This window comes from Salvelinus sp. IW2-2015, linkage group LG23 (genome assembly GCF_002910315.2).
Source record: "Salvelinus sp. IW2-2015 linkage group LG23, ASM291031v2, whole genome shotgun sequence".
NCBI classification, from domain to species: Eukaryota; Metazoa; Chordata; class Actinopteri; order Salmoniformes; family Salmonidae; genus Salvelinus; species Salvelinus sp. IW2-2015.
In genome coordinates this window covers 7,040,505-7,067,529 of record NC_036863.1, presented here as the reverse complement: position 1 = coordinate 7,067,529, position 27,025 = coordinate 7,040,505, and the positions used below count along the sequence as shown (strand labels likewise).

Here is a 27,025-nt window from a genome sequence, read left to right as displayed (position 1 = left end):
ATTTTTGAGAGGAATGGAAGATTCGATATAGGCCGATAGTTTTTATATTTTCGGGTCAAGGTTTGGCTTTTCAAGAGAGGCTTTATCATGCCACTTTTAGTGAGTTTGTTACACATCCGGTGGATAGAGAGCTGTTTATTATGTTCAACATAGGAGGCCAAGCACAGGAAGCAAGTCCTTCAGCAGTTTAGTAGGAATAGGATCCAGTATGCAGCTTGAAGGTTTAGAGGCATGATTATTTCATCATGTTGTCAAAGAGATATAGTACTAAACACTTAAGTGTCTCTCCCGATCCAGGCCCTCGCAGAGCTGTGCAATCCAGGACAGCTAAGCCCTGGGAGAATACGCAGATTCAAAGAGGAGTCCGTATTTGCTTTCTAATGGTCATGATCTTTTCCTCAAGAAGTTCATGAATTTATTACTGCTGAAGTGAAAGCCATCCTCTCTTGGGGAATGCTGCTTTTTAATTAGTTTCGCAACAGTATCAAAAATAAATTTTGGATTGTTCTTATTTTCCTCGATTAAGTTGGAAAAGTAGGATGATCGAGCAGCAGTGAGGGCTCTTCGGTACGCACGGTACTGTCTTTCCAAGCTAGTCGGAAAGACTTCCAGTTTGGTGTGGCGCCATTTCTGTTCAATTTCCTGGAAGCTTGCTTCAAAGCTCGGTATTTTTCTGATACCAGGGAGCTAGTTTCTTATGACAAATGTTTTTCGTTTTGGGGTGCAACTGCATCTAGGGTATTGCGCAAGGTTAAATTGAGTTCCTCAGTTAAGTGGTTAACTGATTTTTGTCCTCTGACGTCCTTGGGGAGGCAGAAAGAGTCTGGAAGGGCATCAAGGAATTTTTTGTGTTGTCTGAGAATTTATAGCACGACTTTTGATGCTCCTTGGTTGGGGTCTGAGCAGATTATTTGTTGCGATTGCAAACGTGAATAAAAATGGTGGTCCGATAGTCCAGGATTATGTGGAAAAACATTAGAATCTACAAACATTTATTCCATGGGACAAAACTAGGTCCAGAGTATGACTGTGGCAGTGAGTAGGTCCAGAGACATGTTGGACAAAACCCACTGAGTCGATGATGGTCCGAAATACTTTTGGAGTGGGTCTGTGGACTTCTCCATGTGAATATTAAAAATCACCAAAAATTAGAAATATGATCTGCTATGCTTACAAGGTCTGATAGGAATTCAGGAAACTCAGAGAGGAACGCTGTATATGGCCCAGGAGGCCTGTAAACAGTAGCTATAAAAAAGGATGAGTAGGCTGCATAGATTCATGACTAGAAGCTCAAAGACGAAAACGCCATGTTAAATTGAAATTTGCTATCGTAAATGTTAGCAACACCTCGCCTTTGCGGGATGCACGGGGGATATGGTCACTAGTGTAACCAGGAGGTGAGGCCTCATTTAACACAGTAAATTCATCTCAGGCTTAAGCCATGTTTCAGTCAGGCAATCACACTCAAGATATATGATCAGTGATTAGTTCATTGACTAGACTGCCTTTGAAGTGAGGATCTAACAATTAAGTAACCCTATTTTGAGATGTGAGGATTCACGATCTCTTTCAATAATGGCAGGAATGGAGGAGGTCTTTATCCTAATAAGATTGCTAAGGCGAACACGCCATGTTTAGTTTTGCCCAACCTAGGTCGAGGCACAGACACAGTCTCAATGGTATGGCTGAGCTGACTACACCTGACTGTGCTATTGGCAGACTCCACTAAGCTGGCAGGTTGGCTAACAGCCTGCTGCCTGGCCTGCACCCTATTTCATTGTGGGGCTAGAGGGTAGAGCCCTATCTATGTTGGTAGATAAGATGAGAGCACCCCCCAGCTAGGATGGAGTCCGTCACTCCTCAGCAGGTCAGGCTTGGTCCTGTTGTTGGGTGAGTCCCAGAAAGAGGGCCAATTATCTACAAAATTCTATCTTTTGGAGGGCAGAAAACAGTTTTCAACCAGCGATGAGTGCTGAGACTGAGACTACAACCACATTAGTTGAAATGCGATCTCACCCCCCCCCCCTCTCTTATATATATGCATATAAAAAACAACAGTGGACCATGTGGCTTGGATTCTATCCTCACTGCCTAGGATTAGTGAGTTTCGGTACACCTTGTGCTGAAGTATGTGCTGAAGCCATGCCCATTTGGAAACTGTGAGCCGTTGCCAGAGAGACAGTACTTCACTCACTATGGCAGGTTGCTGCCCGTTTCCGGGGTCCACACTGATTTTGCACCACAGTAACCAAAAATAGACATACAATGTTTACAGGCTGGACAGACTTGGAGCAACACTGGCTCTGACTATGACACATCCACATCAATGAGATCACTGGCTCTGTTTGGCTTTAGTGAAGAGAAAGAGAGAGAAATAGGGAGAACGAAAGAGAGGGAGGGGAAAGGAGGAGGAGAGGGTTAGAGCCTCTCCTGATTAACGATGCAGTAGTAAATGGAGTCTTTTGTTGTTCACGACAAAAAACAAACAAACTAGAAGTACAAACTAGGAAGAATCTACGCCACTGCACAGGCATGCATGGAATGCCCCTCATGTAGTGAAAGCCTATCTTCTTCCTCACTGAAGAATCACTTCCTTGTTACCATGGGAAGAGGCTAGGTGGCTGTTGGCGGCATCACACCGGTCAACATCTCTGAAAGGGTGAGCAAAAAAGAGAGAAGGGAACTGCAAAAGCAGCGCTGAATTTTTAGTCTCTGGGAGAAAGGAGGATAGGCCAGTGGGGGTCCTTGAGTGATGGCACTCAGAATAATGCTGCCTGGATCTTTTTCACGCACGGACACACACAATCCCAGAGGACACAGTCCCTAAATATACAAACTTAAACAGTGGAGACAGCGCTATTGGAGGGGGACTCACAGATCTGTCAGCCCAGACACTTCAAAAGAGCCAAGAAGAAGGAGAAAGCCCCGGGCTATGACAGAGGATAATGCAACCGGTTGAAATACCCTCCCCTGATGATAAACAGAGACCCACTGTAATTCATTATTAACCTACTATTGTACAGCTTAATAAACACTTAGACTGAAGACTACAGGTCCTATCCATCTTTGAAAGTGATAGGTTGGGGTTGACAATAGATCCAGTGTCAGGTTTGGGACTGTCGATAGAGCTTATCTCAAAAGTAGGACAGTATTGTAGCTAGTTGTCCTCAGTGGTGTATTGTAACTGTAGCCTAGTACTAGGTGAGRAATGAAGAAGCCATTGATTTTGAAGTAATTTAATACGGCCACAAGAGGTCACTAGAGRTGGGTAATTGAGTGTTTCACTGTCAACACCGCCCTTCCTACATACACTGTTCTGCCAGTCAGGCCAGTTGATGTAGACGTCCTGTCATGGTAGCAGCCACCATTTATGTTACTAAGTGATGCCCGGCTATAGCATTGGCATAATCATGGCAGCAAATGCTACTCCRAAGTTACTTTTTTCCACCTACCTTGCAGGAGACAAAATGATGGCTGCTCCCTCGTGGCAGGATGACCCAACTGCAACCAGTTTCTGTTTAGGAATGTTACACAASAGGCTGAAGAGGACATGGGGGATTATTCACCAACAAACACATTACAGTCACATCACATTTACCAACTGTTTGTTCATWCTGACCGACTGAATGACATCAGAGGTATCAATGAGTCTATCTAACCAGCAGTGAGGCTATYAAATAATTAYACTGAACAAAAATATAAACGCAACWTGCAACATTTTCAAAGRTTTTACTGAGTTACAGTTCATATAARGAAATCAGTCAATTTAAATAAATAAATTAGGTCCTAATCTATGGATTTCAAATGATTGGGAATACAGATCTGTTGGTCACAAATACCTTAAAAAAAAAGAAAGTAGGGGCGTGGATCAGAAAACCAGTCAGTATCTGGTGTGACCACCATTTGCCTCATGCAGCGTAACATCTCCTTCACATAGAGTAGATCAGGCTGTTGATTGTGGCCTGTGGAATGTTGTCCCACTCCTCTTCAATGGCTGTGCCAAGTTGCTGGATATTGGCGGGAACTGGAACATGCTGTCGTACRGTCAATCCAGAGCATCCCAAACCTGCTCAATGGGTGACATGTCTAGTAAGTATGCAGGCCATGGAAGATCTGGGACATTTTCAACTTCCAGGAATTGTGTACATACCTTGTTACATTATCATGCTGAAACATGAGGTGATGGTGGCGGATGAATGACATTGCAACGGGCCTCAGGATCTCGTCACGGTATCTCTGTGCATTCAAATTGCCATCAATAAAATGCAATTGTGTTCATTGTCCGTAGCTTATTCTTGCCCATACCATAACCCCACCGCCACCATGGRGCACTATGTTCACAACGTTGACATCAGCAAACCGCTCGCCCACACAACACCATACAACTGGTCTGCGGTTGTGAGGCCTGTTGGACGTACTGCCAAATTCTCTAAAATGACGTTGGAAGCGGCTTATGATAGCGACAATTAACTTAAATTATCTGGCAATAGCTCTGGTGGACATCCTTGCAGTCAGCATGCAATTGCACTCCCTCAAAACTTGAGACATCCGTGGCATTGTGTGTGTTGACAACATTTAGTGGCATTTTATTGTCCCAGCACAAGGTGCATTTATGCAATGATCATGCTGTTTAATTAGCTTCTTGATATGCCACTTGTCAGTTTGTTGGATTATTTTGGCAAAGATAAATGCTCACAACAGGGATGTAACAAATTTTTGAACAAAATTTGAGGAAAAAATATTAAAATTACATTTTTGGTTGTGTATGCAAACTTTCTGGATTTTATTTCAGCTCATAAACATGGGGCAAAGTTTAATTTGCATTGATATTTGTCAGTATATGTAATAAGAATAAATGGAGGCCTAAAGACAAAGTACCACTACTTATTGAATCAACCAACTTTTAGTTTTTTTGTGATTTTCTCTAAAGGATTATTTCTCTGTACAGTATGTCTGTACAGTCACACCACACACACACACACACACACAACACACACACAACACAACACACACCAACACACACACACACACACACACACACACACACACACACACACAAGACAACACACACACACAAACACGACACACACACACACCACACTAGCATTGAGGTAATTTAGCAGAAGCTCTTATCAGAGGACTTACAGTCAGTGCATTCAACGAAGGTTAGCTACGACAACCACGCATATCACAGTCATTGCAAGTAAAACTTCTTAAAAAGCAGCTGCTCTACCTCCCACTAGTTCCCACATGCAGGCTAGAGGCAGCCATGCTGAGTATTTACAGGGGTAGTATGGAAAGTCATACGTCACTTACGCAAGGTGCCCTGCCTGGACCCAGGTCAAGAGCAACAATAACAACTAGCTTTCATTTGCCAGCAGCTTGGTGTGTAGGATACTTTAAACGACGTCTGTTGGGGTAGGGGGCAAGTATTTTCACATCCGGATGAAAGAGCATGCCCAGAGTAACAGCCTGCTACAAAGCCATAAGATAGAATATGCGATATTATGAGTGATTTGGATAGAAAAACACTCTGAAGTTTCTAAACTGTTTGAATGATGTCTGTGAGTATAACGAATCATATGGCAAGGCAAAAACCTGAGAAAAATCCACCAGGAAGTGGGAATACTGAGTTGGTCGATTTCAACTCAGCTCCTATTGAAGATACTGGGGAAGTTGTAATGTTGCACTTCCTAAGCTTCACAGATGTAACAGTCTTTAGAACCTTGTCTGATGCTTCTAATGTGAAGTGGGGGCGAATGAGTGGGAATGAGTCAGAGGTCTGCCAGCAGCACGAGCTGACATGGCGCTTTCACATGAGAGTTAGCTCCTGTTCATTTGCTTTTCTGAAGACAAAGGAATTCTCCGGTTGGAACATTATTGAAGAATTATGTTAAACATCCTAAAGATTGATTCAATACTTCGTTTGTCATGTTTACGGAGTAATATAACTTTTTAACTTTTCGTCCGTACTTTCCGCTGGACTTGCCCCGGCGTCGTGAGTTTGAAAGTGTACTGAACGCGTAGAACAACAAGGAGGATTTGGACATAATGATGGACATTAACAAAACAAACATTTTTGTGGAACTGGGATTCCTGGAGTGCATTCTGATGAAGATCATCAAAGGTAATTGAATGTTGATAATGTTATTTCTGACTTATGTTGACTGCAATATGGCGGATATATTGTGTCTTGATTGAGCGGCACTCCGATTTATTGATGGTTGCTTTTTCCGTAAAGCTTTTTGAAATCTGACACAGCGGTTTGCATTAAGGAGAAGTGCATATAAAATTCCATGCATAACAGTTGTATCTTTAGCATGTTTATTATGAGTATTCCTGTAAATTGATGTGGCTCTCTGCAAAATCAAAGATGTTTTGGAACTTCTGAACGTAACGCGCCAATGTAAACTCAGATTTTTTGGATATAAATATGAACTTTACCGAACAAAACATACGATGTACTGTCTAACATGAAGTCCTATGAGTGTCATCTGATGAAGATCATCAAAGGTTAGTGATTCATTTTATCTCTATTTCTGCTTTTTGTGACTCCTCTCTTTGGCTGGAAAATGGCTGTGTTATTCTGTGAATAGGCACTCACCTAACATAATCGTTTGGTTTGCTTTCGTCGTAAAGCCTTTTTGAAATCGGACACTGTGGCTGGATTTACAACAAGTGTATCTTTAAAATGGTGTAAAATACATGTATGTTTGAGGAATTTTAATTATGGGATTTCTGTTGTTTTGAATTTGGCCCCCTTCAGTTTCACTGGCTGTTGATGAGGTGGGACGCTACCGTCTCACGTACCCTAGAGAGAAGCCCTCCACAAAGTCAACGCCTGTTTCTTTAAGATCAGCGGGAAACTCAAATTCATAGCAGAGCACAGACATACATGCTCTTAACATTGAGCCTTTATGGATGGGAACAGGCGATTTCAGATAATGTAAGAATGATTTATTCAAACTAGCCTTTGGGTTCATCCCAAATGGCATCATATTCCCTAATTTAGTGCACAGGCCCAAAGGGATCTGGTAAAAAGTAGTACACTATAATGGGAATATGGTGCCATTTAGGACGTATCCATTGTGTTATGTTTCAACCCAAAGTTGCTCTGCTTGCTGGATGTCCTGGTGGTGTTGTATGAACATGGCAGATGTCCATGAACATTTTGTTATAAAGATGATCTTGCTTCATCRATTTGTCAAGGAATGGTATGTTTTGGTTTGGATGCTAATTTGGAAACGTCAACTGTTGATATAGGGGCATGGTATAGTTAGCTACAGAATGTGCCATCAAGCACTGAAAGTAACTAGCTGAATGAGGATTCTATTGTAAATGTATTAAAACCAACTAATTCATCACCTTAAGCTATTCTTACACACGCAGCTATGATGTCAACATTCACTAGGCCTACAACTTGGGATGTTTTGTATGTTATGGGGCAATCGATCTCACAACCTACATGTGAAATACAAGTGATAGAAACAGTCTCTGACAACAATCCAGGGAGTATCTAGTCTAGTTACCGCCGAGTCCATGTAGTGGCCCAGATAGATTCAGAGTCGCACTGTGTTGAATCAATCAACCTGGAACGCTCTTTAAAGGGGAATTCTGGCAATGATAAATACATTTTTTGGACTTGTAAATTAATGATATCTAGCCATTGATTCTTGAAGCATATAACTTATGCCTCATGAACTTAGTTCAACTGTCGTACCCTATCCCTCAACTGTTTACCAAAAAGTGTTGGGGTGTCTGCTTTGTTGTTATTTCAATCGCAGATTGCCCTTTAAAAAAAAGAGATGAGCTGTTGGGATGGTGAACTGAACAGAGAGACGAGCGAGAGCATGTGTACACAGAAAGCACTGCTTTATTGACTACACTGGTCAACCACTCCAGAGTGCCGGGGAGAGGAGGGGGGAACAGGGTCATAGTGGACGCAGCCGTCGTCAAGGCAACACAAACAGCATGCAGATACAGTCACATGGAACATCATATTGCTTTTTAAAGTTTTGCTTAACATTGAAATTGTACAAAAAGGAAAAATAGGTTTTTTGCACTAATGAAAAATAAATGTTTCATTTTTCCTCCTACAAAGAAGATTCTAATACAAGAAAATAAATATTGCAAAAAAAAGCCCAAAAATAATTTAAAATTGCTTTTCTTTTTAATATATGTTCAATATTTATCTTTGCTATTAACAAATGGCACAACATTCTTTGAAACAAAAAATACAGCAGGATAAACTCCTGCAACATTCATATTATCGTATTGTATAACTGATGCAGATAGAGCCGAAATGGGTGAGGAATTGAATTGTACACGGCAGCAGTATATTTCAGCGCCTTTTAAGGACAAATAACACAGGCAGGTGGAGGAGGAACCATGTCAGAGTCTGCTTTGATAAGAGAGATCACTGACTCTTATCAAAATGACGGATGTGACCAGTAGGAGATACAGGACAGGTATTTAGAGAGTTAACATCCCAAATGTCACCCTGTTCCCTAGTGCAATACTTTTGACCCGAGCCCTAAGGGCCCTGGTCAAAAGTAGTGCACTTCATAGAGAATACAGTGCCATTTGGGATGTAGCCTGAATTTGGAGGCAGCAAAGTGATGCCAGATCAGTTACAAAAACTGCAGAAAATCTGAGCTTGGCTCGCTTGCAGAGACACTAATGGTAAATTGGCCCAACCTTAGGAGGAGCAGCTGTGGTTCTGGATAGTAAACCTTATCTCCTGGAAATGGACTCATAAGTGCATACAGGTCAGGGAACGAGCATCATGAAAAAAAATCWACATGGGAAGTTATTTGAACTGTGGAACTTGAACAGGACACTGAAATAAACGTTCCTGTGCACTCTCTGTCCATATGAACATTTAAAATGTCATTGGATTACATAAAAAAAAAAAGTTTGAGCCTCTAACTTCTGGAGGGGAACTATTGGTTTTAATGAGAGCAACACATTCTGTGACCCTGCTGGTCAGAAATAGTTTGAGTGCATCCCAAATGGCATCCTATTTTCTTGATAGTGCACTACTTTTGACCAGGGCCCGTAGTACACTATAAAATGAATATTGTACCATTTGAGATCCGGCCGCTGTGCTGCCAGAGAGCAGAGGTTAGTTTCCTGTGAGCGTTCTCCATGGAGGAAGTGAGAGAACAAAAGGTCTCTTCCAGGCTTCAGCTGCACGTTGATCAGCCCACTGGAGAGCCGGCCTGGCCAATTGAACTATCAGCTCACTGGAGAGCAGGCCTGGCCAATTTAACTATCAGCCCACTGGAGAGCCGGCCTGGCCAATTGAACTATCAGCCCACTGGAGAGCCGGCCTGGCCAATTGAACTATCAGCCCACTTGGAGAGCCGGCCTGGCCAATTATGAACTATCCAGCCACTGGAGAGCCGGCCTGCGCCAATTGACACTTCAGCCCACTGGAGGAAAAATAGCCCACTGAGACCGCCTGGCCAAATTGACCTATCAGCCCACTGGAGCCGGGCTGGCCAATTGAACTATCAGCCCACTGGAGAGCCGGCCATGGCCATTGGAACTTATCAGCCACTGGAGAAGCCGCCTGCCGATTGAACTATCAGCCCACTGGAGAGCAGGCCTGGCCATTGAACTATCAGCCACCTGGAGAGCCGGCCTGCCGATTGAACTATCAGCCCACTGGAGAGCCGGCCTGGCCATTGAACTATCAGCCACTGGAGAGCAGGCCTGGCCAATTGAAACTATCAGCCCACTGGAGAGCAGGCCTGGCCAATTGAACTACACCACTGGAGAGCAGGCCTGGCCAATTGAACTATCAGCCCCCTGGAGAGCAGGCCTGGCCAATTGAACTATCAGCCCACTGGAGAGCAGGCTGCCAATTGAAACTATCAGCCCACTGGAGAGCCGGCCTGGCCCATTGAACTATCAGCCCACTGAGAGCAGGCCTGGCCAAATTGAACTCTCAGCCCACTGGAGAGCAGCCTGGCCAATTGAACTATCAGCCCACTGGAGAGCAGGCCTGGCCAATTGAACTATCAGCCCACTGGAGACGGCAGCCCTGGCCAATTGAACTATCACGCCCACTGGAGAGCAGGCCTGGCCATTGAACTAATCAGCCCCACTGGAGAGCAGCCTGCCAATTGAACTATCAGCCCACTGGAGAGCCGGGCTGACCATTTAAACTTCAATTAGCAATTCCCCCTTTTGTTTTATCAAATCATTTTCTCTCTGGTTGTATAAAACAAAAGCAAAGAAAGCAAATAAACGTAGCTCTGTAAAAACAGAAGTGTTTGCACTGAGTTTGTGTGTCACACAGAAAAAGGGTGAGACGGGTGTTCAGATTCCCTGTCTGTTTAAGTACACTGTGTGGACAGGGCGCAAACACTCTCTCTCTAAGCAGCAGAGTGACAAACGCTCTCTCCACTACACATGAATGTCATTATTTGACCTTAAAGTTTGTTCCTTTGATCCTGCTGTGCTTCAAAACAATGAAGGAGTCAAGGCGGGCTGGCGGAACACTGAAGCAGGGAGGGGAGTGAGACAGAACCCTAGTCTGTGGGGTGGGTGTTGGATTGGAACCATACTTCACTGTGTGGAAGCAGTCCGTCGACGGTCCGAGAGCTAAAGCGCCAATAAGGAAGCAGTTGGTCTGATTATGAGTCAGCATTCTAGTTATATGAGCCGCGGCAGAAGCGTTACAAAAACAGCTTGCGAAGGCTTTTAACAAGGAAACAAAACGGTCTCTAGTACAGTATTATACATTATTGTTGGTGCATACAAAAACCAGATAGGTAAACGGCAGTCGAACTACTACAGCCATGAACCAGTTCCCTATGGGAGGAAGCAACTAACACAGAAGAGGAGATCCTTCTCAATGACGTCGTCGTTGTGTTCTGTTAGTGTGCTGATGGCCTTTTCACGCTACAAACGACAACAACAACAGCAGCAGCAGCAGTTCCTAGGTGGTACAGAGACAGCACTAGGACATTCATCCACAGCTACACCAAAGCATCCTTTCTCAACCCTATTTCAGGGGACCCACCGTCCGAATGTATGTTTTGTTCCAGCCCAGCACTAACACATCCTAAATTCAACTGATCATCAATTTGATGATCTGTATCAGGTGTGTTAGTGTGGGCTGGAATAARACATGCAACCCTGTGGGTGCTCAGGATTGGTGCAAAGAAACTCTGCTTGAGGAGGATAATAGTAATACCATCCATCCATAGGTACTCTGTCGGATAATACTGTCCATCTAGGATATAATACCATCCATCCATCTATACTCTGTATGAAAAGTGCAGTCAGCTGCTGCCTGCTGGACTAAAAGACCTCACCACCTCACTAAAATGCCAGCCTACTGTTTCTGAGAGGAAGCGGAGGAAGAGGGCGTACATGCCCCACTCCAATAATAAGAACCTGTTTTCTACTACGTTAGGGGCCGTACATGAAGGGCTCCGTCTAAAACACTGTCTAGTCTAAATTGGTGTATATATTGAATATTGAAACCAAGTTTACATTTCATCGTCTTAACACGTAAACGACTAGGTGTTTGGGTGGATTCTGTGGGGCTACTACAGCGCTAACCCCATTCATCCACCCAGACGACCTATCTGCAGACAACAATAAGCATGGTTGTTGTTATTGTATACGTTGCAATCATAGAGTAGGAATGAATAGAATGTGCTACTCATTCTATTTCTATGGTTATACTAGTCTGTCTCCAAGGGTTACGGTGGATGGAAAGGAAATGGCCAAAGGAAGTAACCAGACTGGCTGCAGACAGACAAACAGACAGACAGACAGACAGACAGAGCCACCTGACCAATACACTGTTTTAGGGGGTTTCATCCTGAATATGTGTCCCATCCGGGGACCGGACAACACACACAAAAATCTAGTCATCTTCTACATTCCAACCCTGTGATAACAGCACTGGGGGGTGTCAGTGGGCTCTGAACCATCAGCCACACACACACAGACACACACACAGACACAGACACACAAACACACACACACACACAAACACACACACGCGGTTCAGCAGCATTCAACTCTTCCCAGGTTGGGGGCAGGGGGGGGGAACTGCGACACTCCATCCAGARTAGGTCAGTGGCACAGAGGGCCAGTAAGTAACAGCCTTAAGGGAGCAGGGAATGGGAGGGTCCAAGGTGGAATAGTGGTGGTGGGTGTTAAAGCCGAGCCACACCAGGCCAGAGCAATGCAGAGCTCCCAATTGAGTCGACTAGAACAGAGCTGCTGGCATCAGGTAGATTTCCGTATTCATGTCCTTCAGCGGATCACATGGTGACACCGGAGAGTGAGGSTGCGTCCCAACCGGCACCATGTGCACTATCTAGGGAATAGGGTGTTGTTTAGGRCGCTGCCAGAGTGAGTGCATGCTGCCCAGTCTGTTTTACACTGTTCTTTGGCATCATMAACTCAGGAGACAGCCAGTTGGGTAGTAGAAGTAGCAGTAGTAGTGTACTGATTGAGACAGGAGAAAAGCTCTCAGTACAGTAGTAGTCAGTTCAAACAGTGAAGCTTTGCCAAAGGAACTTTTTCTATACATACTTATATGTATAAAATAGCCTTTTTATAGTATAATATATTTACGGTTTAACTTTGATTTCAATACATTTTCAACCCTTCTTATATGTCTTCTTCGATTTTTTTAAACCCTGAGAAAATACTGTGGACCACTTTAAGTATAAAATACAACTCTCTGAGACGAAAAAACAAGAGTTAAAACAAATTTACAAAGAACTAAAAAAAGAAGTTAGAATCCAGGAGTCTGTACTGTAGCTGATTATACCACTCGTCTGACGGGAGCAACAATGACTCCAGAAGTTGCTTTGTTGGGGCAGCAATTTGCACAAATATGGTAGAACTGTGTATCTGTGTGGCTTTGCGTGCGGTTGGGTTGATTCATGGCAAAAGCTGTATATACATCCATTTTTAGGCACTACAATTAAGGTCATCTGTTTCGGTACGCTTGATTACCAATACAACAGGTTTCCCTTTTTTGATTGTAACAAATCAGATTATAGAAGTGATTGATAAACTCATTTTGGGGGAGCGACAGAAGGCACACAATTCGTTAAATATTGTTTCTCCAATGATTGAAACGGAAGAGGAGGCAGAGTCAGTGAAGAGCTGACGTAATTCTCAAACAGTTACAACAACGGCTGAATGCAGAGGGAGGAGCTTTGAGAATGTAATCATGTGTGTGTTTGTGTAATGTGTGTGGTGTAGATGTGTGTGAGTGTGTTTAWGCACAATGTTTGCATTACAGTTCCTGTTAGCTATTTGTGCTTTTAAAGGCTAATATTTGTGTGATATTTTCTGTATATTTCTCAGACTGATGGGTTAGCCCATTAGACCTGTTCTGGGTCTGATTCTGAACTGAACGACTTTTTAATCATATCCCAAGGATTGCATCATGGGATCCATCTTAGGTCATTTGAAAATAAGTGATTCACCTGAACTAGCTTATAATGTCCACAAAGTATTSACCCCAACTCTTGTGGTTAGTTACCAGTGAGCCCACGCTGCTAGAAAGGGTTGATGACATGGTTTACCACCGTGTTATACTTCAACATCTAAACCAAACAAAACCTAAACGTAACGTAGTCCAAATCCACTTTCTCTTTGTCTTCTTACATCATCATACAGCCTTTGTTACTTTAACATCTAGGGTCTCATTGTTTAACTATGTAGCAGCTACATTCAAATCCTCAGAACAGAGCAGATAAACTGATTCATGACTAGTGATGTACCGAGATTTGGTTCATTAAAGCAATCTAGAAAGAAAATAACTACAATTTTAATATCAAGARCACAGACAGAAGCCGTGGCAGCGGGAGCTGGGATGGAGCTCCAGTCAGTCTGAGAAAACAGTGTGTGTTCTGGTCGGTGGTGTGTGTGTGTGYGCGCGCGTCTCAGTTTATTCTACAAAGCCAGCACGCTCCTCCTCAGCAGGTCCTCGCTCCCAGAATGCAACTGAGCCAGACGAAGCTTGCGGGCACTGGAGTGTGTGTCTGAGTCGCTCTGCTCGGCGTCAGAGAAGTAGCCGTCTGTCTCGGGGTCCAGCAGCGATGATGATGTCTCCTTCACTGGGTGGGAGACGGGGTGGGGGTCCCTCTCTCTCTCCCTTTCCAGGGGGCGCTCCACAGCTTCCTGCAACCCCCCACCCCCACCCTTCCCCCGGGACTTGCCCTGCCGGTGCAGGCGGAGGCGCAAGGCCGTGCGGGGAATGGGACCCCCCCCTGACCCCCCCCCAGGCACTGTCCCAGGACTACTGTATGGGGGGAAACAGGAGGCCAGGGGGGCGGAYGCTACCCCAGTACCCGTGAGGCTGTTCCAGGGGCCACGCTCCTCCGAGATGTGACAGGAGTCCATTTTGGAGGTGGGCGGCTGCGGTGGCGGGTCCAGAGGAGCCTCAGTGCTCCTGGTCTGGGGGTGGCGGTGGTGGAGGGCCTTGGTGCCCCGGGACCTTTCCCCTCTACGAACCCCGTGGCCTGGCCTCTCCTCTGCCAGTAGAGCCCCCTTGGCTGTGGAGGCTGCGGTGGCTGCAGCAGCAGGGGGGGTGTCGGTGGTTGCTGCGGCGGTGTTGGTGGTGGAGTGATGGCCCCGGGTTCGGGGCTTGCCCCGGGTCTTGCGGCCCAGCTGAGGGGTCTTCCAGGTGGACTTCATGGAGTGGTCCATCATAAGGCTGAGCAGGTTCTCCTCTCCCTGCAGCAGCTGGTCAGACAGCAGGCTGGCCGTCTTGTCACGGTGCTGCCCGGCGTCCAGGGCCCACTTGCTCAGCATGTCGTCAGCCGTGATCTGCACCGACTGGGCCAGCCAGCTGTCAAACAGGGAGTTGTCCAGAGGGAAGGTCTTGGGGAAACCTGGGGGAGAGACAGACAGACGAAAGGTGAGAGGGACCATAGAAACCACACTACCAGAGTGTCTGCTGGTTTTGTTATTTCCTTTCAATTCATGTCCAATTAAGACAGACAACTAGGTGAGGGGAGATGCTAATTAAGCATTGACCTTAATTGATCAATTAAGTACAAGGGAGGACTGAAAAACAGACACACGGCCCCCCAGGAATTGAGTTTGACACCCTTGCTATAGAGATTCACAGTGCTTCGGTTGATCTGACTATGACTGTAATGAATAATGAATGTCTGTGGGAGGTTAGTAACATCAAATGTTCCATCCAAAATATAAAGCCTTCTGGGAGGAAGTTGCTCGAGCTGAACCTGGACCCCCATAGGAAGAGGAAGTACAGAACCTTGAACCCATAGGAAGAGGAAGTCTAACAACCTGGAACCCATAGGAAGAGGAAGTCTAACAACCTGGAACCCATAGGAAGAGGAAGTCTAACAACCTGGAACCCATAGGAAGAGGAAGTCTAACAACTGGAACCATAGGAAGAGGAAGTCTAACAACCCTGGAACCCATAGGAAGAGGAAGTCTAACAACCCTGGAACCCATAGGAGAGGAAGTCTAACAACCCTGGAACCCATAGGAAGAGGAAGTCTAAAACCTGGAACCCATAGGAAGAGGAAGTCTAACAACCTGGACCCATAGGAGAGGAAGTCTAACAACCCTGGACCATAGGAAGAGAAGTCTAACAACCTTGGAACCCATAGAAAGAGAAGTCTGGAACACCCTGGAACCCTGGAACCCATAGGAAGAGGAAGTCTAACAACCCTGGAACCCATAGGAAGAGGAAGTCTAACAACCCTGGAACCCATAGGAAGAGGAAGTCTAACAACCTTGGAACCCATAGGAAGAGGAAGTGTAGGACTGACTGAGTGACGGAGTACAGAATGGGGCATTTGACCACACTTTCTTTCACTGAATTTAAAATAATTTCACAGACAGTATGTGTGTGTCCCAAATCGCACCCTATTCCCCATAYAGTGCACTACTTTTAACCAGAGACTAGGGGGCTGGTCAAAATAGTGCAGTACATAAGGAATATGGTTCCATTTGGGACTCACACTATCAACCCACTTCCCGTGTGAGTCTAAACAATTCATTAGCCCTGTTCTTGGACTGTCGGTCCGTCTGTGCTTTGTCACCACCACCAGGGACTTTCACTGTCAAACGCAGCTTTTGGAGACGATGCATGCTGTCTGTGTATATAAGATATGCATGACTCCTTGTCTGTCATTATGGCCCAGTGTTAGTTGCCAGAGCCTCTCTGCAGCCTGGCAACTCCGGTTCTCACAGGGCCAGACAATAGAGGGAGAGAGGGAGGGAGGGAAAACCAGAGGTGGGACCAAGTCACTATTATTCGAGTCACAAGCAGGTCTCAAGTCAAAAGGTCCGAGTTCAAGTCGAGTCCCAAGAACAACAGGTCGAGTCTCCAGTGAAGTCCAAGTCGTGCATTCTAAGAGCAAGTCGAGTCACAARTCTTAAGTCAAGTTTAAAAAAAATCTAGGCATGGAATGTTCAACTATAAATCTGTGTCTATTTATTGAGGCTACCAGGCAGCCCTTTTCATTATTTTGTCTACAACACATTTTGATGATGTAATTGTAAAATAGGGACATGTTGCAGTCGTAAGGGCATAAAATCAGCAGAAAGCAAGGCAGGTTGACGTGCTCAGAGTGTAGATTTATTTACAGGTCTTGGTGATCCAATGCTGAAAGCACCATATCATCCAAAATATACACAGGCAATAGCCTCTGTGTCAGGCTTAACCTGTCCTATCTAAACGGACACAGGTAGAGGGCAAGACTGCACAGCMTCSMCTTGAGAAACCAAATCAAATCTGTCTAAAAGGAGCTCAAACAGGTAGCCTACATAAAGGCCGCGTTCACCTGCTCAGACATTGCGTGCATCAACCGATGGTTACGTGCCATGTCATCAACTGACAGATTGCTATAACATATGGTGTGGTTAGGGGGATACCTAGTCAGTAGTCCAACTGAATGTATTCAACTGAAATGTGTCTTCCACATTTAACCCAACCCCTCTGAATCAGAGAGGTGCGGGGGCTGCCTTAATCGACATCCACGTCTTCGGTGCCCAAGGAACAGCGGGTTAACTGCCTTGCTCAAGGGTAGAACAACAGATTTTTACCTTGTCAGCTCAGGGATTCGATCCAGCAACCTTCCGGTTACTGGCCCAACGCTCTAACCACTAGGCTACCGTTAGCTGATACTAATGCTGCTAGAAACTGGGAACTCAGAAATCTCTGACTTACAACTTCAGTGCGTTCAAGACAACTGGGAACTCTGGAAAAAAACTAGCTCTGAYTGGGAATAATAGTTTTGAATGGTCATCTAACTTGGAATTAAAGTTGAAAACTCTGGCATCTTCTAGACCTGAAGATCACTGATGTTGTGACTTGACCTTGTTTTTCAGTTTCCAGTTGTCTTGAAAGCACCAATAAAATACCTATCCCAGTAACGCATGGGCAGAGGAACACCTCCATAAGTCCTTGGCCTCTCCCAGGACCTTACAATTACCCAATTGGCAAATACAATCAATAAACTAGTTCTACAATGTAAAAGGCAATTTCCACATCCATTGTTACATTGGTACATTCGTCTTAACCAGTCTTAATGATTATTCATGATTTCTTCACCATTCATACATGGGAATATTATTTTCTCTTATTCAACGTGCTGACTCCAAAGCGTGGCGTACAGGCCACGTAGCCCATTTCTATGTGTACTGAGGCAAGCGCTCCTGTTGCGCACAACCAGACTGACAGAGACATAGGACACATGGCGYGTTCACATGCTTGTTGGAACTAGGAAACTCTGACATTTCCGAYTTGCTGATTCGTTGAAYATGGCACGTATATAACTACAACCAGKTAGCAAGTCGGGAATTTCTGAGCGTTTCCTAGTTGACTAGTACGTGAACGCGGCAACTGTGCCACAAAATGAGTGACAAAACCACAGAGTTTCTAAACCCAGAGGCGCGACTACTCCAATATTGACACCATCGTCACTCACGTCGGTTTTAATGACCTTTGTTTTACGCGATCTGAAGAACTGAGGGAGGACACCAATTATGTTTTTTACAACCTGGCTAGCACAGGGAAGAGAATAATTATCTCTGGCCCCCTCCCGTACTACCTGAAGGGGTTCGGAACGTTTCGGCCGACTCTTTGCCCTGAACTAGTACCTGAAGAAACTCTGCAACGACAGGAATGTCTCTTTGTATGACAACTTTAATTTACTGCACTTTTTAAAAGAGACGGGATTCACCCTAACCAGGATTATTTTCAGCAACATCGCAAACTGTATTAGAGACTGAGAGACAAGGTCTGGTAGTGTTCCAGTTGTCCCTGTCAGAATAAGCAACAGAGGACTTGGAAAGCATATCTACTCCTATAGAAATGGCACTATGGCTATTGTGAGTAACCTACTTTATGTTCCTTTAACTCGAGTTAATACAAACAGTTATCGCCTACCATTCTGATGGATTGGAGACTGTCAGAAAACGTGGTTGTAACGTTAATAATTTGGTTGTTATTCCATTGGTTACCTCGAGGCAGATGCCCCAGAGGCAGAGGGGCCCACACTCATGTTTGTCACGAATCCCGTTTCCTGAGTCGGGTTTTTGCCTGTGTTCTGTCCTGGAGTGTTTTTTCCGGCGTCCTGGAACGCACCCTGTCTGGTTGCCGGGCAATGTAGCCAGTTGGGAGTTCTGATTACCGCCACCTGTATCCCATCAGCTATCTGCACACCTGGTCCTGATCATCATCTCTCCTCTTCATAAGCCCGGACCTGACATCCATTCCCTGCCGGATCGTTAGCCATGAACATTACTCACCCGGATCATTTACCCCATTCCCGCCTGGTCGTCGGAGGATTCCACTACCCCATTGGATTCACCTATTTACTCCCATCAACTCACCACCGCGCCCGCTACGCCACCTGGATATATCTACCCATTCACATTCACTTGTAAATAAATACTCACCTTCTTCCTACGCTCCTTGTCCTGGTCTGCTTCTGGGTTCGATTTTGAAAGAACGTGACAGAACGATCCGGCCAAGGATGAACCCAGCGGACCTGGACTCCGTTTGCCATGCCATTACCCAGCAGGAAGACATTGGGACAACACAAGACGGCGCTACAGGAGATAGCGGGTTCAATCCAGAACTTATCTGCTAGCTTGACACAAATCCAGGATCAGCTCAGTTTGCCGGCGTTCATTCACCACCTGTTTCACCCATCTCACCTGCCGTGTCTGGAGCGGTTTCCTTCCGTGACCCAAGGTACCGACGCCTGATAAATATGAAGGGGATTTGGGAAGATGCCGTTCGTTTCTTATGCAGTGTGGGTTAGTGTTTGATCTGCAGCCCCATTCTTACGCCACTGACAAGGAGGATAGCCTTTGTTATTGAACTGCTGCGTGGAAGAGCTCTGGAATGGGCTTCAGCCGTTTGGGAACGACAGGGGACCTGCATGGCTTCAATCAGGAGTTCACGGGAGAGATGAGAAAGCTTTTGACCATTCAGTCCGAGGTAAGGACGCAGCTAAACGTTTGTTCTCTCTTCGCCAAGGAGCTCGCAGTGTGGCAGACTTTATGATCGAGTTCAGGACATTGGCTGTGGAGAGTGGTTGGAATGAGGAGTCACTACAAGCGGCTTTTTACAAGGGGTTGTCGGAGCAACTCAAGGACGAGCTGATATCCTATCCAGAGCCTAGTGACCTAGACAGCTTGGTCACTTTATCTATTCGGGTAGAAATGAGATCCGAGAAGAGAAGGAGGGAGAAGCAGTGGGGTCCATCCAATCAATCAGCAACTCGGGTACCATTCGGTTCAGGAAGTGAACCAGAACGTATTGATCGTTATTCCCCACACGGGATTAGTGGAGGGATCTTGCCACCAGATTCTGAACCAATGCAAGTGGGGCGACACGGGCTAACTAAGGAGGAGCGCCAACGTAGACGTGAGACCAACAGCTGTTTCTACTGTGGTAGCTCGGGACATTACATCTCCGCTTGTCCACAGCGCCGTTAAACTGCCCGGCTCGCTAGTTTCGGGAGGAATGTTAGCGAGCCAGTTTCAACCTCTCAAAGATCCTGTCAGACCCCGTTTTCCTGCGACCCTTATGAATAAGGATCAGAGCTTAGAGATGAACGTTTTATCGATTCAGGTGCCGATGGCAGCTTTATTGATGCCGACTTGGTGGAACAGCTGGGGCTTTCCAAGGAGCAATTGCCGGAAGCCTTGAAGCAACCACTCTGAACGGCAGTAGTCTGGCACGGATCACTATGAGGACTGAACCGGTTAAGATGTTGGTGTCGGGGAATCATTCAGAGTTTATCTCCTTCTTCATTCTGTCCTCGCCCCATGTTCCTCTGGTTCTTGGTTACCCCTGGCTGAAGGAACACAATCCCTCGTTTGATTGGGTGACGGGTAGGTAACTAGTTGGAGCATTGAGTGTCATGCTAACTGCCTTAGGACTGCCTGTTCTCCTGCTGTTTCCAGTCAGGTCAGTGACTCTGCTCTTCCTGATTTGTCCCTGGTTCCAGAAACATATCACGAGTTGGGTGAAGTATTCAGTAAACAGAAGGCTCTGTCCCTTCTCCCCACCGACCTTATGACTGTGCGATTAATCTGTTTCCTGGAGCTGCCTTTCCCAAGGGACGGTTTACAGTATCTCTCGACCTGAACGTGAGGCCTTGGAGACCTACATCAAGGAGTCTCTAGCTGCAGGTCTCATTCGGCCCTCGTCATCACCTCTGGGAGCAGGATTTTTTTTTGTGAGCAAGAAGGATGGCTCTCTTCGACCGTGTATTGATTATCGGGGTTTGAATGATATTACGGTCAAGAACAAGTATCCCCTGCCCTTGATGAGCTCGGCTTTCGATTCCTTACAGGGTGTACGGTTTTTACGAAGCTTGATTTACGTAATGCTTATCATTTGGTCCGGATCAAAGAGGGGGACGAGTGTTGACTGGGTTCAATACTCCGATGGGACATTTTGAGTACCAGGTGATGCCGTTTGGACTGACCAACACTCCTGCTGTGTTCCAAAGTATGGTGATGACGTTCTGAGAGATATGATTGGTATTTTTGTGTTCGTTTACCTGGATGATATCCTCATCTTCTCGAAGGAGCTTTCTAGCCACGTTCAGCATGTCAAGCAGGTCCTGCAGCGGTTATTGGAGAACCGTCTGTTCGTCAAGGCTGAGAAGTGTGATTTTCACGCCCACACGACGTCCTTCCTCGGGTACATCATCTCCAGGGGAGAGATCAAGATGGACCAAGAGAAGGTTCGGGCGGTTCGGGATTGGGCCCAGCCCGGTACGAGATTGCAGCTCCAGAGATTCCTGGGGTTTGCGAACTTCTATCGGAGGTTTATCCGTGATTACAGCCGGGTGGCCGCCCCTTTAACTGCCCTGACGTCTTGCACCAGAAATTTCTGTTGGACTCCTGAGGCAGACCGAGCATTTCTGGACTTGAAGAGCCGATTCACCAACGCCCCGATTCTCTCTTCAACCTGACACTTCCCGTCAGTTTGTTGTTGAGTGGGACGCGTCTGATGTGGGGGTGGCGCCATCCTGTCCCAGCGTAGCTCCACTGACGGTAAACTCCATCCCTGCGCCTTCTACTCTTGTCGTCTTTCTCCAGCTGAAAGAAACTACGATGTGGGTAACCGGGAGCTTCTCGCTGTGAAGCTTGCCTTGGAGGAGTGGCGTCACTGGTTGGAGGGAGCGGAGCAACCGTTTTGGTCTGGACTGACCACAAGAATGGCTTACGTGCAATCGGCTAAACGTCTCAACTCCCGTTAGGCCAGGCGGGCTTTGTTTTTTGGACGCTTCAATTTTTCCCTGACGTTCCGACCTGGGTCGAAAAACGGAGGGCGGACGCCCTGTCCCGGATGTTCTCCAAGACGGAGGAGAGTGGGGCCAAGACTGAGACGATTCTTCCCCAGAATGTTGTCGTGGGAGCCGTTACATGGAGGATTGAGGAGGATTGATGGCGGCCCTTCGGACGCAGCCCGGGCCCGGTAACGGTCCACCCGGTCGGTTGTTCGTGCCTGAGTCGGTCCGTTCTGCTGTCCTTCAGTGGTCCCACGCCAGCAAGATAGCTTGTCACCCTGGCGTTGCTCGGACTATGGCGCTACTGCGCAGACGATTTTGGTGGCCTGCTATGGGAGAAGATACCCAGAGTTTTGTTGCCGCTTGTCTGTTTGTGCGCAGAATAAGAGTACCAATCGGCCCAGCTCTGGGCTTCTTCACCCTCTACCTATTCCCCGGCGACCTTGGTCGCATCTGGCACTGGACTTTGTCACGGGGTTGCCCTCTTCTGTTGGTAACACGGTTATTCTGACCATTGTGGACAGATTCAGCAAGTTTGCTCACTTTGTCCCCCTCTCCAAGCTGCCTTCTGCCACTGAGACGTCCGAGATCCTGGTTAGGGAGGTTTTCAGGGTCCACGGGATACCCTGTGACATTGTTTCTGACCGTGGTCCTCAGTTTACCTCTGCTGTCTGGAGATCCTTCTGTTTGGCCATTGGAGCTACAGTCAGTCTCACTTCTGGATTTCACCCCCAATCTAATGGTCAGGCGGAGAGAGCCAACCAGAAGATGGAGTCCACGCTGCGCTGTCTTGTTTCCTCTGATCCCACCTCTTGGTCCTCTCAATTACCCTGGGTCGAGTATGCCCATAATACTCTCCCTTCATCTGCTACTGGGATGTCTCCCTTCCAGTGCCTGTACGGTTACCAACCTCCCTTGTTTCCTTCTCAGGAAAGGGATCTCTCGGTTCCCTCTGTCCAGACCCACATTCGTCGTTGCCACCGGACCTGGCATCGGGCCAGGAAGGCTCTCCTTAGAGTTTCTGACCGGTATCAGATCCAGGCGAATCGTCGCCGTATTCCTGCCCCCGCTTATACGTCGGAGATAAGGTTTGGTTGGCTACACGGGATCTTCCTCTACGGACTGAGTCGAGGAAATTGTCACCGAAGTTCATTGGTCCGTTTGTAGTGGAGAGAATCATTAATCCTGTTGTGGTCCGACTCAAGTTGCCTGCAACACTTAGAGTACATCCCACCTTTCATGTCTCCTGCCTCAAGCCGGTTCACCTCAGTCCTCTGTTTCCCCCTCCTCCTCGTTCTCCTCCTCCTCGGATGATCGGAGGTGGTCCTGTCTACACGGTGCGCGCATCATGGACTCCAGACGGCGGGGTCGAGGGTACCAGTATTTAGTGGATTGGGAAGGATATGGTCCTGAGGAGAGGAGTTGGATTCCTCGGCATCAGATACTTGACGATGACCTGCTTCGTGACTTTTACCGCCTCCACCCTGGCGCTCCGGGTAGTCCGCCCGGTGGCGTTCGTCGGAGGGGGGGTACTGTCACGAATCCCGTTTCCTGAGTCGTTTTTTTGCCTGTGTTCTGTCCTGGAGTGTTTTTTCCGGCATCCTGGAACGCACCCTGTCTGGTTGCCGGGCAATGTAGCCAGTTGGGAGTTCTGATTACCCGCACCTGTATCCCATCACTATCTGCACACCTGGTCCTGATCATCATCTCTCCTCTTCATAAGCCCGGACCTGACATCCATTCCCTGCGCGGATCGTTAGCCATGAACATTACTCACCCGGATCATTTACCCCATTCCCGCCTGGTCGTCGGAGATTCCGCTACCCCATTGGATTCACCTATTTACTCCCATCAACTCACCACGCTGCCCGCTACGCCACCTGGATATATCTACCCATTCACATTCACTTGTAAATAAATACTCACCTTCTTCCTACGCTCCTTGTCCTGGTCTGCTTCTGGGGTCGATTTTGAAAGAACGTGACACATAGGAATATGGCGCTTTTAAATGTTAGAGCAATCAAAAGTAAAACCTTTCTCGTGAATGACCTCATTACCTGGTTAAATAAAAAATATTAATAATAAAATTACAGAGTGAAAAGTTGATTGCATGTTCTAACTGAAACATGGCTGTCATCAGACTGTAGGTGCCGCTCTTAATGAAACCTCCCCCAAGACAACAGCTTTTCATACTCTATCAGAAAAATGAAAAAGGGTGGGGGGACAGCCTCTATTTTTACTAATGCTCTCAGCTGTAAGGTCATTTCGTTTGGCGATTTTGGGTCTTTTGAGCATCATGCTGTATACTGATTAAATGTCAGCCACCAGTGCTGGCCATAACCCTGTATAGGCCACCAAAACACTGCCCCACTTTCTTTACTGATTTATCTGAAGTATTGTCTATTGTCCTTGAGAACTATGATAAAATCATTGTGCTGGGCGATATTAATATTCATGTTGAAAAAGACATGGACTCCAGGGCCATTGAATGTATTAATCTTTTGAGCTCTATGGACTTTATCAAACATGTTACTGGGCCCACACATAACCACGGCCATACTCTGGACCTGGTTATTACCAAGAGGCTTTCTACTGGCCCACCCAAACCGCGGCCATACTCTGGACCTGGTTATTACCAAGAGGCTTCTTACTGGGCCCACCCATAACCCGGGGCATACTCTGGACCTGGTTATTACCAAGAGGCTTTCTACTGGGCCCACCCATAACCGCGGCCATACTCTGGACCTGGTTATTACCAAGAGGCTTTCTACTGGGCCCACCCATAACCACGGCCATACTCTGGACCTGGTTATTACCAAGGGGCTTTCTACTGGGCCCACCCATAACCACAGCCATACTCTGGACCTGGTTATTACCAAGAGCTTTCTACTGGGCCCACCCATAACCGACGCCATACTCTGGACCTGGTTATTACCAAGAGGCTTTCTATTGACATATCCTCTATTGTTGATGTTGCTTTATCTGATCACCATAGTGTCTTTTTCTACTACCTTGTAGCACAGGGTAATACTGAACGAATTATTAAGAAATGCTACCTTACCTCTGAAGTTGCTACAGATTTCATGGAGTGTATGAACAATACTCCACCACCTATTCTGCCTTCCTCTTCTGATGATTTAGTTGATAACTAATAGCAAATTAAGAGCAACCATTGATGCCATAGCTCCAGTAAAGTTGAAAAGGGCCACATCCAAATGGAGAGCTCCTTGGATGAGTGAGGAAATTAATCAATAAAAATTGCAGAAAGGCTGAGGCCGATTTCAAGTTTTCATAACAATCGGTAATCTGCATTTTTGGATGCCGATTATGGCCGATTACATTGCAATCCACGAGGAGACTGCTGGCAGGCTGACCACCTTTACGCGAATGCAGCAAGGAGCCAAGGTAAGTTGCAGCTAGCATTAAACTTAAAAAACAAACAATCTTAACATAATCACTAGTTAACTACACATGGTTGATGATATTACTAGTTAACTAGTTTGTCCTGTGTTGCATATAATCAATGCGGTGCCTGTTAATTTATCATCGAATCACAGCCTACTTCGCCAAACGGGTGATGATTTAACAAAAGCACATTCGCGTCAGGGCATTTGCAGCAGTTTGGGCCGCCTGGCTCGTTGCTGTGTGAAGACCATTTCTTCCTAACAAAGACCGTAATGTAAGTCGCTCTGGATAAGAGCGTCTGCTAAATGACTTAAATGTAAATTAATTTGCCAGAATTTTACATAATTATGACATAACATTGAAGGTTGTGCAATGTAACAGCAATTTGTAGACTTAGGGTTGCCACCCGTTCGATAAAATATGGAACGGTTCTGTATTTCACTGAAAGAATAAACATTTTGTTTTCTAAATGATAGTTTCCGGATTTGGCCATATTAGTGACATAAGGCATATTTCTGTGTGTCATTATATTATATTAAGTGTATGATTTGATATTTGATAGAGCAGTCTGACTGAGTGGTGGTAAGCAGCAGCATGCTCGTAAACATTCATTTCTACTTTCCTGCATTTGCCAGCAGCTCTTCGAAATGCTTGAAGCACAGCACTGTTTATGACTTCAGCCTATCAACTCCTGAGATTAGGCTGGCAATACTATAGTGCCTATAAGAACATCCAATAAGTCAAAGGTATATGAAATACAAATGGTATAGAGAGAAATAGTCCTATAATTCCTTAATAAAACTACAACCTAAAACTTCTTAACTGGGAATATTGAAGACTCATGTTAAAAGGAACCACCAGCTTCATATGATCTCATGTTCTGAGCAAGGAACTTAAACGTTAGCTTTTTTACATGGCACATATTGCACTTTTACTTTCTTCTCCAACACTGTGTTTTTGCATTATTTAAACCAAATTGAAAATGTTTCATTATTTATTTGAGACTATAAATTGATTTTAATTATGTATCATATTAAGTTAAAATAAAAGTGTTCATTCAGTATTGGTGTAATTGTCATAATTACAAATATATATATATATATAAAAATGAATCGGTATCAGCTTTTTTTGGTCCTTCAATAATCGACATCGGCGTTGAAAAATCATAATCGGTCGACCTCTAATTATGATATTCTGAGAGAGCAACTTGGCAAATATAACAAGGAAATTAGAAATGCCAGACGGGCTCATTTCTCTAACTTGATCACTATAAATCAGAATACTTCGAGAGTGCTCTTCTCTACCATTGAGGCCTGATAAATCCTACCCCCGCAAACCTATGTGAACTTTCCTTCACATCTAAATGTGACGAGTTTACGGCATATTTCAGAGATAAGATGACCAACATGATCTTAGAGCCAACACAGATGCTAAACAGCTCTCTGTCCTTGTACTCCTAGTGCTGCATTCCACACTGTTGATCAYAATGTTGTTCTGGACAGACTGGAGAGGTGCGTTGGCCTCTCCGATCCACTTCTAAATTGGTTTAGGACCTATTTAACCGGTCGAGAGTTTGTCACCATTGGTGAACATAACTCAGAGAAWATACACATCACATGTGGCGTTSCACAAGTTTTGATTTTGGTTCTGGTACGGTTCATATGTTACCCCTGGGCAGCGTTATCAGAAAGCACAGAATTGATTTTCACTGCTACGCAGACGATACACAACTTTACATTTCTGTGTCACCAGAGGATTTTAGCTCCACGGATAAATTATTAGACTGTATTAGTGATTTAAATACTTGGTTGGCTCAACTTCCTCCTGCTAAATCA

The 27,025-nt window shown here is 45.7% G+C and overlaps 1 protein-coding gene across 1 annotated transcript in view; it reads right to left on the bottom strand.

Moving 5' to 3' along the window:
- Window positions 1–10,131: 10,131 nt before the first annotated feature.
- Window positions 10,132–27,025, bottom strand: part of jade2 (jade family PHD finger 2) — a 197,760-nt gene continuing 180,866 nt past the window's right edge. The window contains 1 exon segment of the mRNA XM_023968706.2: window positions 10,132–14,882. Within this exon segment, the coding sequence (XP_023824474.2) occupies window positions 13,942–14,882 (941 nt within the window). The 3' untranslated portion in view covers window positions 10,132–13,941.